The 12,435-nt window shown below is 46.8% G+C and overlaps 1 protein-coding gene across 1 annotated transcript in view; it reads left to right on the forward strand.

The window, feature by feature from the left end:
• PIWIL2 (piwi like RNA-mediated gene silencing 2) overlaps positions 1 to 12,435 on the forward strand; it is a 503,232-nt gene that overhangs the window by 346,434 nt on the left and 144,363 nt on the right. The window contains exon 14 of the mRNA XM_073622273.1: positions 7,612 to 7,800. Coding sequence (XP_073478374.1) covers positions 7,612 to 7,800 — 189 coding nt within the window. The remainder of the gene's footprint in view (positions 1 to 7,611; positions 7,801 to 12,435) is intronic.

The raw sequence follows: 12,435 nt of genomic DNA on the forward strand, positions 1-12,435 counted from the left end.
AAAAGTCCCACAAATGTGGTATCCCCATACTCAGGAGAAGCAGCAGAATGTATTTTGGGGTGCAATTCCACATATGCCCATGGCCTGTGTGAGCAATATATCATTTAGTGACAACTTTGTGCAAAAAAAAAAAAAAAAATGTGTCACATTCCCGCAACTTGTGTCAAAATATAAAATATTCCATGGACTCAATATGCCTCTCAGCAAATAGCTTGGGTTGTCTACTTTCCAAAATGGGGTCATTTGGGGGGGGTTTGTGCCACCTGGGCATTCCATGGCCTCCGAAACTGTGATAGGCAGTGAAGAGTGAAATCAAAAATTTACACCCTTAGAAATCCTGAAGGCGGTGATTGGTTTTCGGGGTCCCGTACGCGGCTAGGCTCCCAAAAAGTCCCACACATGTGGTATCCCCGTACTCAGGAGAAGCAGCTGAATGTATTTTGGAGTGCAATTCCACATAGGCCCATGGCCTGTGTGAGCAATATATCATTTAGTGACAACTTTTTGTAAATATTTTGGGTTCAACATGTCTCTCAGCAATTTCCTTGGGGTGTCTACTTTCCAAAATGGGGTCATTTGGGGGGGTTTTGTACTGCCCTGCCATTCTGCCATTTTAGCACCTCAAGAAATGACATAGGCAGTCATAAACTAAAAGCTGTGTAAATTACAGAAAATGTACCCTAGTTTGTAGACGCTATAACTTTTGCGCAAACCAATAAATATACGCTTATTGACATTTTTTTTTACCAAAGACATGTGGCCGAATACATTTTGGCCTAAATGTATGACTAAAATTGAGTTTATTGGATTTTTTTTATAACAAAAAGTAGAAAATATCATTTTTTTTCAAAATTTTCGGTCTTTTTCCGTTTATAGCGCAAAAAATAAAAACCGCAGAGGTGATCAGATACCATCAAAAGAAAGCTCTATTTGTGGGAAGAAAAGGACGCAAATTTCGTTTGGGTACAGCATTGCATGACCGCGCAATTAGCAGTTAAAGCGACGAAGTGCCAAATTGGAAAAAGACCTCTGGTCCTTAGGCAGCATAATGGTCCGGGGCTCAAGTGGTTAAAGATGAGGAATTTATGCCCATATTCATTGATATGTTCAGGGAGCTGCCCTGTCTGTGGCAGATAAACCACCCTGAATATAAGAACCAAACAAAGAGAAAGGCAGCGCTGGATAGTTCGTTGGAATTTGTGAAGCAGCTGATCCCCACGGCAGACATCACCTATTTGAAGGTTCTAATTGGTGGCCTGAGGAGCACTTATCTAAGGGAGCACAAGAAGGTCCAGGATTCCCATAGATCAGTAGCTGCTGATGACATTTATGTCCCCAGGCTGTGGTACTATGACAGGCTGCAATTTCTGGCAGGTCAGACTGAACCCGGGTCATCACTCTCCACTCTTCCTTCCACGCTTCCTTCCACGCTTCCTTCCCCCCCAGCTGAGGCTTCTGACGCCCAACCTGGGCCTTCCAGGCAGCAACATGTGGAGGATCCCAGATTGAGCCAGGTATAGCATTCCTCTAAATATTTCTGGTTGTCCAATCAATGATGTTAAATGGATCTTAGTTTTGAGTACTAATTTCTGATTGTGATTGATGAAGCAAAAACTAAAACCATGTCCCTTTTTCATACACAGGGAAGTCTCAGCCAGGAGGTGGCCGGGCCAAGCAGGCTACCTGATATCCAGGTCCCTCCCCTACACCTGCAAAGACAAAGTGCCAGGAAGAGGAGTAACCTGGAAGTGGCTGCCATAGGCCTCTTTTGGAAGGCTACAGAGGCCCTGAGAACCCCCCACACTGTGGAGGAGGACTTTGCTGGCATAAGTGCCTGCAAAATGATGCAGATGAAAGAGGGCCAACGACTCCTGTGTGAGTTCCTAATTTTGGAAGCTCTCAATAAGGGGTTGAGGGGCGAAATAACATGTGCTACCCACATTTGTGACCTCGCACATAATCCTCCTTCTCCTCCTCCTGCCACATCTCCAACACCAGAGCCACAGCGTGGAAGGAAGCGTCTAAGGAAGACCAGAGAGTGATGGCCCTGGGTTCAGTCTGGTCTGGCAAAATATGCAGCCTCTTGTAGTACCACAGCCTGGGGACAATACAAGTCATCTGCTGCTTTCCAGATCTCTGGGACTTCTGGACCAGACTGCACTCCCTTAGATAAGGACTCCTCAGGCCACCAATTTTGCTGGAAAAGAATTGATGTGTGCCCTTGGGGTCCAAGGCTTCGCTCATTTCAGCTGTTTCTCCAGCCTTGCCTCCCTCTTTGTTTGGTTCTGAGCCCTTCATAAAGGATTTTTGTTTTCAATTATACTCGCCATATGTGTGTTTTCCTTCAAAAAGCACAGTTTGTTTGTGAGGAGGCAGGTACATTTCAAATATGCAACACTGTACCTATATGAAATTTTTGTCCTTCTTTTCACACAAATAGAGCCCTCTTTTGGTGGTATTTAATCACCACTGGGTTCTTTATTCTTTGCGCTATAAAAGAAAAAAGACAGAAAAATCTGAAAAAAAATGCATTTTTCTTCGCTTCTGTTATAAAATTTTGCAAATTAGTAATTTTTCTTCGTATATTTTTTTGCCAAAATTTACACTGCTACATATCTTTGGTAAAGATAACCCAAATCGGTGGATATTATTTGGTCTTTGTGAAAGTTATAGAGTCCAAAAGCTATGGTGCCAATATCTGAAAATTGATCACACCTGAATTACTGGCGGCCTATCTAATTTCTTGAGACCCTAACATGCCAGAAAAGTACAAATACCCCCCAAATGACCCTTCTTGGAAAGAAGACATTCCAAGGTATTTAGAAAGATGCATGGTGAGTTTTTTGAAGTTGTCATTTTTTCCCACAATTCTTTGCAAAATCAAATTTTTTTATTTTTTTTTGCGTTTTTTTTTTTTTTCACTAAATTGTCATATTAGCAGGTTATCTCTCACACACAGCATATGCATACCACAAATTACACCCCAAAACACATTCTGCTATTACTCTCGAGTATGGCGATACCACATGTGTGAGACTTTTACACAGTGTGGCCACATACAGAGGCCCAACATGCAGGGGAGCACTTTCAGGCGTTCTGGAGCACCCAGGCCAATTCTGACATTTCTCTCCTACATGTAAAAATCATCATTTATTTGCTAGAAAATTACATAGAACCCCAAAACATTATATATGTTTTTTTTAGCAAAGACCATAGAGAATACAATAGCGGTCATTGCAACTTTTTATCTCGCACGATATTACAGTTTTGTGCTTTAAAAAAAACAAAACCGTAAGGTTAGCCCAATGTTTTTGCATAATATGAAAGATGAAGTTACGCCGAGTAAATAGATACCTAACATGTCACCTTTCAAAATTGCACACGCTTGTGGAATGGCGCCAAACTTCGCTACTTAAAAATCCCCATAGGCGACACTTAAAAATTTTTTACTGGTTACATGTTTTGAGTTACAGAGGAGGTCTAGGGCCAAAATTATTTCTCTCGCTCTACCGATCGCAGCGATACCTCACATGTGGGTGAAAAAAAAAGATCCTGGCTTCGATCGTAGTGGTGAGTCAGTAGAAGCACTGGAGGGCGGCGGGATGGGGGGGACGTCCCCTCTCGCCTCCCGTAAGAACAATCAAGCAGTGGAACAGCCGCTATGATCATTCCTATGGTGTAGGGAATCGCCAGATGAAAAAGCTGATATCTGAATGATGCCTGTAGCTGCAGGCATCATTCAGATATCCCCGCGCAAAGTCAAGAACGTCGTATGACGGCGGGCGGAAAGTGGTTAAAATGCTTTTTTTTTTTTTTTTAACACAAAGTTGTCCATTTATACAATATTTCTAACACATAGTATGTACATACCAAAAATGACACCCCAAAATAGATTCTCCTACTCCTGCGTACGGCGATACCACATGTGTGAGACTTCCACAGCCTGGCCACATACAGAGGCTGAGTACAGCCGAGTATGGCTGGTTATTACGAGTATTGCAGAGTATGGCTGGGTATCACCGAGTATTGTAGAGTATGGCTGGGTATCACCGAGTATTGCAGAGTATGGCTGGGTATCACCGAGTATTGCAGAGTATGGCTGGGTATCACCGAGTATTGCAGAGTATGGCTGGGTATCACTGAGTATCGCAGTGTATGGCTGGGTATCACTGAGTATCACAGAGTATGGCTGGGTATCATCGAGTATGGCAGAGTATGGCTGGGTATGGCAGAGTATGGCGGGGCATCGCAGAGTATCGCGGGGCATCGCAGAGTAGTGCAGGGTATTGCAGGGCATTGCTGAGTAGTGCAAGGTATTGCAGGGCATTGCAGAGTAGTGCAGGGTATTGCAGAGCATTGAGGGATGGCTGAGCATGGATGGATGACAGTTGTCACTGTGCAGCGCTGTGGGCACTACAGATGCAGCCCACAGCGCTGCTACCATCCGATCCCTCCCCCTCTCCTCTCACAGTGTACCGATCGGTACAGAGAGGGGAGAGAGGAACCGGCGTCATGACATGACGCCGGTTTGTTTACATGTGATCGCTCCGTCATTTGACGGAGCGATCACATGGTAAACGGCCGCGATTAGCGGCCATTTACCTGAAATCCGTGATGCCCCGGCGGTCACCGATGCTCTCGGGTGCGCACGAGAGCGGAATTCTGGGAGGACGTCCCTGGACGCCCTCCCAGAGGTAAGCAACTGCCCTGTAGCCTTCATTTGGTTATGGGCCGGTTGGTTAAATATGATATCTGGGGTCAAAAAGACCTCAGATCTCATATTTACACTTAAATGCAAAAAAAAAAAAATGGCCCTTTAAGATCTATGGGCGGAAGTGACATTTTGACGTCGCTTCCGCCCTGCATTCCGCCGCCGATGAAAGTGATCTTGCGGCGAATCCGCCGCAGAGACCACTATTATCGGAAACCAGACCGCCGGCCAAACAAGAGGACACTGGGGTTGTGGCAGCTAGCTGCTGCCGTAACAATGATATCCCTCTTCAAAGTAAGGACATATATCTGCGTGCGGCGGTCCGGAAGTGGTTAAGCTGGAGGATGGATATGTATGGGCTAAATATGGGTTAAAGTATTTACATCATATATACCAGAACGCCACGATGTCCACCTTTGCTCAATTACAGGAACAGTTTGGGATACCCAGGACTTGGCATCTCTGATATGCTCAGCTACGTCATGCCGCTGTAGCGCAGTTTGGTGGTGGGGAAATTAGGGTTCAAAGTAAGGCTATGGAGAAGGTCCTTTTGGACCCTGATCCAGCCAAACGCATTTCCAGATACTATAGGGAGGTGGGGCCTGGGGATCCTGGGTTGTTAGCCAGGGCTAGGTCTTGCTGGGTGGCTTTTGTACCAAAGTTGTCAGAGGAGTTGTGGCAAGAAACTTTGGATACTTATCTTGCTATGTCATCTCTTCCACGGATAGGATGATTCAGCTTTAGGTACCTTCATCAGATGTACTATACACCGACTAGATTCTTTGGCATGCATAAGAGAGACTTTGCAGCCTGTCACAAATGTATGGAGGCAGAAGGGACTTTTATTCACATGGTCTGGGAATGCCCTAAGATATATCCCCTGTGGTCTATGGTGACTGAATTTATATCTGATAAATTTGATCTACCTAATATATGATTACCCTTGAGATGCCTCCTGGGAATTTTTGATCAAGAGGAGGTGGGCGTACATATACTAAACTATTTTATAAGGATTCTATGTTTTGAAGTCCTGAAACTTATAGCTAGCAGGTGGATCTATGGAGAACAACTGACGTTGGGGATGTGGGTGAAGGTTGTGAATGCAGATGTTCTGCTTTACCTGATGGCGTATGAGGTCAGGTGAGCTCCCAAGAAGTTTAGGTGGGTTGACTCAAAGGATAAGGTGGAGGAAGATGTGGCACAGAGCAGGATTGCTAGGCCTCACCGGAGGGTGAGGGTATAGGTACAACACTCTAAGTTGGGGGTGGGAGAAGTGGCTGTGGACAGGAGGGGGGTACAGAGGTGGCTGTGGGCAGGGGTTGAAGTGGTGGCTTTGGACTGTGGGGTACGGTGGTGGCTGTGGACAGGGGGGAGGGTACAGAGGTGGCTGTGGACAGGGGGGAGGGTACAGAGGTGGCTGTGGACAGGGGGGAGGGTACAGAGGTGGCTGTGGACAGGGGGGAGGGTACAGAGGTAGCTGTGGACAGGGGGGAGGGTACAGAGGTGGCTGTGGACAGGGGAGAGGGTACAGAGGTGGCTGTGGACTTGGGGATACAGAGGTGTCTGTGGACTGTGGGGGTACAGTGGTGGCTGTGGACAGGGGGAGGGTTACAGAGGTGGCTGTGGGGGTGGTGGATACAGTGGCGGCTGTGGAGGGGGGGTACAGAGGTGGCTGTGGAGGGGGGTACAGAGGTGGCTGTGGAGGGGGGGTACAGAGGTGGCTGTGGATGGGGGGGTACAGAGGTGGCTGTGGAGGGGGGGGGTACAGAGGTGGCTGTGGACGGGGGGCGAACAGAGGTGGCTGTGGACGGGGGGGTACAGTGGTGGCTGTGAACTGTGGGGGTACTGTGGGGGGTGGATACAGTGGTGGCTGTGGACTGGGGGGTACAGTGTTGGCTGTGGACCTGGGGGGTACAGTGGTGGCTTTGGACCGGGGGGGGGTACAGTGGTGGCTGTGGACTGGTGGGGGGGGGGTTACAGAGGTAGCTGTGGACCGGGTCCAGACAATATTTAAAGATGGTCCTGAATATTATTCACTGTTCAATACAGCAAAAGTGTCTGTTATATGATAAAACTGCAGCTATTTACCTAATTAAGAGCACTCAGATTACTTGCCGTGCCTCTTCTTCTCGTCTGACCATTCAACAGGCGGGGCCGAGAATGACGTCAGTCAGGAGGGGAGGGGGAGAAAGGCAGCAAGTAATCTGAGCACCGAGTGACGCTCTTAATAGCTGCAGTTTTATCACATGACAGATAATTTTGCAGATAACCGTATTAAACATCCAATCACTTGTCTGTGGGCTGGGTGCCCGTGAATTAATCATGGGCATTGACGGGCGAGAGATTTAGCAGCGGCGGGTCGCGAGTTGCCGACCCTATTCTAGGTGTTAAGTTGGGAAACATGAGGGAGAGGGAGGTAGGGGTTCTGGTCTTCTTGGGGATCTGGGCCTTGGGCGGTATTCTGCCTCTTTCCTCCTGGAGGCATTGTTGGGGTTCAACTGTTTGGTTGTTTTTTATGACGAGAGGAAAAAAGAAACATGAGCAGAAAATACTGGTTTACAGGTTTGAATTGAACAGTAGAGACTTCGAAGATTGATGGTGATGGCCCTGATAACTGGATCAATGTGAAATCTCTTTTGTACCTGTACATGTTCTCACTTACCTGGCAGTTTGACTGTATATTTTTTGTTATGCTAAATAAAAATCTTTAAAAAAAAAAAAACTGATCCAATCTGCGCATAGCTCTTGAATGCGCAGGAGCCTTTATGTATCAATATAGATTTTGCACATTTATCTTATAGATCTATTGTATATGCATTTCAGTTTGATCCTAAAATTTGCAATCTGCAGTTTTAAGAAATTAAGTAAATTATGGGAAATGTTCTCTGTTTCTCTATCAGGTTAACTTGCAGTACTGGGTAGTGATGTATCCTAAACGTGCCTTATCTCAAGTTCGGGAGCTCACAAGTATGTTTGAGAAGATTGCAGGTTCTTTTGGTATGCGTGTGAACCAGCCCAATGCCATTGAACTGAAAGATGACCGTGTAGAGACTTATGCACGAAGTATCAGGTCGCTGATAGAGGGGGAGGTAAGATGTGCATAATTTTTTCTGTCTGTTATCTATACGATGGCCCCACTAGAATCATGTACATTTAATTTGGGCTTGTGTCAACAGTATTTCTTTTCTCATCCATTTTAAGGACAAAGTCTTTATCCTTCAAATTATGATGCTGCCTGCAGGAGGATTAGACACCTGTAAAATCATTTTCTTGGAGTACATCATGGGACACAGAGCCACCATATTATTCCTTACTCATAGGGTTATGTGCCACCTACAAGTGATTGAACACTGGCAAAAAAAGATAGGAATGTTCTCCCCTATATAACGCCTCCCATGCAGGAAGTACCTCCGTTTTATAGCACGCAGTGAACCACCACATAGATGGGAGAAACAGATTTTATAGGCAGGTACAAAATCCAGTTTTCTTTATCTTACATTATGGGACACAGAACCACCATATTAATTTTTACTCATGGTGTTGTCCCAAAGCAATGCTCATTAGGGGAGGGATACACGGCCAACACTGATGGGCCAAAAAATCTATACAGTAGCCTGCAAAAATACAGCGGCTGCTACACGCATCTTTCTTGATCATACATCACGGGACACAGAGTATTCATTACATAGTGGGTTAGATAGGCACCATCGGTGATTGGACACTGGTTAACCTCAATTAAGGAGAATTCCTCCTCTATATAACCCCTCCCATACAGGGAGGACCTCAGTTTTTTCACCAGTGTCTAAGGTGGTTGATCACGTAAGACATGTGCTGTGAAGAAAGCTGCAGTTTGGTCCCTGCGGGGGCTTAAAGGGCTATGCTGACCGGATCCATATCTCGGGCCGATATTTTGACTCCCAAGATGGTATGGTACCCGGGCCTCGTCATCCGAAGAAGCGAGGTTTTGCCTGTAAGCCTCTCTCTGGAGGACTGGGCTCTGAGAAAACCAGGCTTGGTGTACTATCAGAACAGTGGCACGAAAGTTTCTGGCAGAGTCTTTTACAGGTCCAGGTAACAGGTTTCTCTGAGTAGGAACCCAAAAAACCCTGAAGGTTGGCACAACGCTACCCGGCGTGATGGGTGAAGGCTGGAAACTGTCTGTTCTCAGCAGTTCCTGTGGCGGGGACAGGTAAGAGAAGTTAATCCTATATATATATATTACAAATGTATTTTCTTCAGTGAGTATTTGCATGTCTTACCTGATTTCCACCACTAGAGGGAGTAAGGAGCAAACTTGCATGCTTTTCAGATACACACTCAGTGAAGCTGGTGTCCAATCCGCTCACTTCCTCCACTGCAGGTGTGCAGATGCCAGGTGGCTAATTTAAAAGCCCAGAGTGTTCAGAGCTCTGTAAACAGATAGACACAGAGTGTGGGCAGTGAGCATCCTAAAGTGGTCGGATCCAGGCTAAACCTAAGACACCTACTCGGCATCAGGTTGTGCAGTATTAAGCATATATGTATATTGTGAGACTTTTAGCACAACAGTGAATGCATATGTACTAGTACCTCTGCTTTGTAGCTTGGAACTATGTCTCCTCGTAAGAGGGTCTCGGGGGGGGGAGGTAACAAAGGCACAAGAAAGTCACCGCCTGTGTCTAGGGGTCATAAAGATGCCTGAAGATTACCATCCCCCCTGCAAGACTGGAGCCAGCCTCACAGGATGAGTCAGTGCCCCTGTCAGGTTTTGCAGCCTCTCCTAATGTTACAGCCCCAGTGTATGTCACAGAGGATTCCCTTAGGGCTACATTGGAGGGTTTTGAGGGAAGAATTATGAATTTTTATTTCAGCTTCCTTAAAAGATAGCAGAAAAGGGGGTAGATCCCCTCCCTCTGCTGCACTTTCTCTTCCAGATGATTCTTCTGACAATGAGGAGAGATCCCTATCTAGAGATAGGGATCAAGAGCAGTCTGAGGATTCAGAGGAAGAGGAGAGAGATTCTTCCTCTCAGGCACTCAAGAAGCATGTCCAGTATTATACTGAACTAGTGTGTTCCACATTTAAAATGCCCTCTGCTGAGGCCGCTACATCCTCAGTTTCTTCCCTGGGGGTCAGAAGGATCCCACAGACTGCCTTTTCCTTTCCAATTCATCCTTTAATGGATAAATTGTTGTATGAGGACTGGGGACATCCCGATTAAACTGTTTACTCCTCCTAAAAGGTTTTCTATGCTTTATCCTCTGGAGGAAAGCTTCACCAAGAAGCGGGAGGTCCCATCCGTGGATGCGGCTGTCTCTTGTGTGAACAAAAAACCTGAGCTGTCCCTTGGACAATGCTCAGGTGTTTAAAGATCCAACTGATAAAAAGCTGGAAACTTTATTAAAAGCCTCCTTCTCCATGGCTGGCGCTGTAGTCCAACCTACAGTCGCAACTGTGGGTTTGTGTCAATTCCTCAAGGAAAAGGTTAAGCAGATGCTTGGCCTCCTTCCCAGTGAGGAAGTGGAGAACTATGCAGACCTTCCACAGATGCTGCGTTTTATGATTGATGCCATTCTGGATTCTGCCCAGCAAGCATCTCGTTTGTCTCTCCTGTTGGTACACATGCGCAGGTCCCTTTGGCTTAAAAGTTGGGCAGCAGAGCTTTCATACAAAACATATTTAGCTGACTTCCCATTCAAAGGGGAACGCCTATTTGGGGATGACCTAGATAATTTTATCCAGAAAATTACAGGTGGTAAATCTACACTCCTACCAGTTAAGAGGAGTAAACGTCCACCATTCAAACGGTCTCTTTCCCCTTCCCCTGGAACATCAGGCTCTAAGCAGTGGCGACGGCCTTCCCAATCTACTTTCAGAGGAAAGGCCCAGGGTCACACCCAAGGGCAGAAAAAGGCTTGGGGACGAAAGTCTGCCAAGCAGAGCCCCAAAACATCCCTGTGAAGGGGCGCCCCCACTCGGCCAAGTGGGGGGAAGGCTCCTACAGTTTTCAGGAGCCAGGCGGGAAGAGGTTCAAGACAAGTGGGTGGTCTCTTCAGTATCTCTAGGTTGAAAAATAGAGTTCCTAGAGCTTCCACCAGCTCGTTTCCTAAGGTCAAGAGTTCCCAAAGATCCAGTAAAGCGAGAACCGCTACTGCTGGCCTTAGATCACTTAATATGCTCAGTCTGAAGCTGTGGAAATTGGTGTAAGTGGAGCTGGAATAAGTGGGAGTTAAAAAACCAGAGTTTAAAACAGGAGGTTATAACAGGGGTCATAGTACCTGTGCAGTGTGAGTATCTGAGTGTTGTCTGAGTTGTGTGTGTGGATCGTTAGTACTTGTGTATTGTGTACTGTGTACTTGTGTATTGCGAGTGCACGTAGGTCTGTGAGTACCTGTGTATTGTCTTGTTGTCTACCTGTGTATTGTCTTGTTGTGTACCTGTGTATTGTATTGTCGTGTACCTGTGTATTGTCTTGAGTATTAGTGCCAGGAAGCTAGCTGTTAGGTAATTTGGACAGGGTAAAATCCCCAAATCCTCACTAAATTTAATAGGTACGATGCCGGGGGGGGGGGTGTGGAGAGGCGACTCTTTGTACATCTTGCCGCATGTATGCGTTCCTTGATCATCCGATCGAGGGCGAATACTGCTGTGAAAAATGTAAGCACATTGTTTCCCTGGAAGCCCAGGTTCTGAATCTGGGGAGGCAACTGTCAGCACTGAGAAGTCCCTCCATACTAAAGGTGAGCCAGGAACGTACACGGCAGGGGCCAGCACAGAGGCGGGTGGAGACAAAGAGGTGCAGGCACTAGCAAAGAGTAGATGGGTGACAGTCAGGAGGGGTAGAGGGGGAAGTGACAGAGAGGCCGATCCAGGACTGGAGCATCCCAATAAGTACGCTCCATTGAGTGACATTGGTGAAACCAGTCAGGGACCAGCACTGCTGGAGATGAGGGACTCTCCTAGCTGCCAGGGGAAGAACTCCTCCAGTGAGAGTGGGGGGGCAGCAAAGGGAAAGGAAAGACAGATTCTGGTGGTAGGGGACTCAATTCTTAGAAGGACAGAGAGGGCAATCTGTAACCAAGACCTGAAGCGCCGAACAGTATGTTGTCTACCGGGCGCTCGGGTTCGGCACATCACGGATCTTGTGGACAGATTACTGGGAGGGGCTGGGGAAGACCCGGCTGTCATGGTGCACGTTGGCACCAATGACAAAGTCAGAGGCAGATGGAGTGTCCTAAAGAACGAATTTAGGGACTTAGGAGCTAAATTGAGGAAAAGGACCTCCAAGGTAGTGTTCTCAGGAATACTACCGGTACATCGAGCCACACCAGAAAGGCAGAGGGAGATTAGGGAAGTAAACAAGTGGCTGAAGAGCTGGTGTAGTAAGGAGGGGTTTGGGTTCCTGGAGGACTGGGCCGACTTCTCAGTCGGTAACCGGTACTATAGAAGGGACGGACTGCACCTAAATGAGGAGGGTGCAGATCTGCTGGGAATGAAGATGGCCAAAAAGTTAGAGGGGTTTTTAAACTAGGCGATGGGGGGGAGGGTCCAGAGACAGTGATAGCCAGCGCGGAAGATATTCCAGAGGGTAGTATTGGGGGCATTAGTGGTAGGTTAACCAAAGCACAAAAACACAAGGTGAGTATAGTAGCAAGTCCTAGTTGCAATCTTGAAACACCCAATACGAGGACAATATGCGACCGGTCTAAACTATGTGGCATGTTCACTAATGCCAGGAGCATGGC

The sequence above is a fragment of the Aquarana catesbeiana genome, linkage group LG03 (genome assembly GCF_042186555.1).
Source record: "Aquarana catesbeiana isolate 2022-GZ linkage group LG03, ASM4218655v1, whole genome shotgun sequence".
Lineage (NCBI taxonomy): Eukaryota > Metazoa > Chordata > Amphibia > Anura > Ranidae > Aquarana > Aquarana catesbeiana.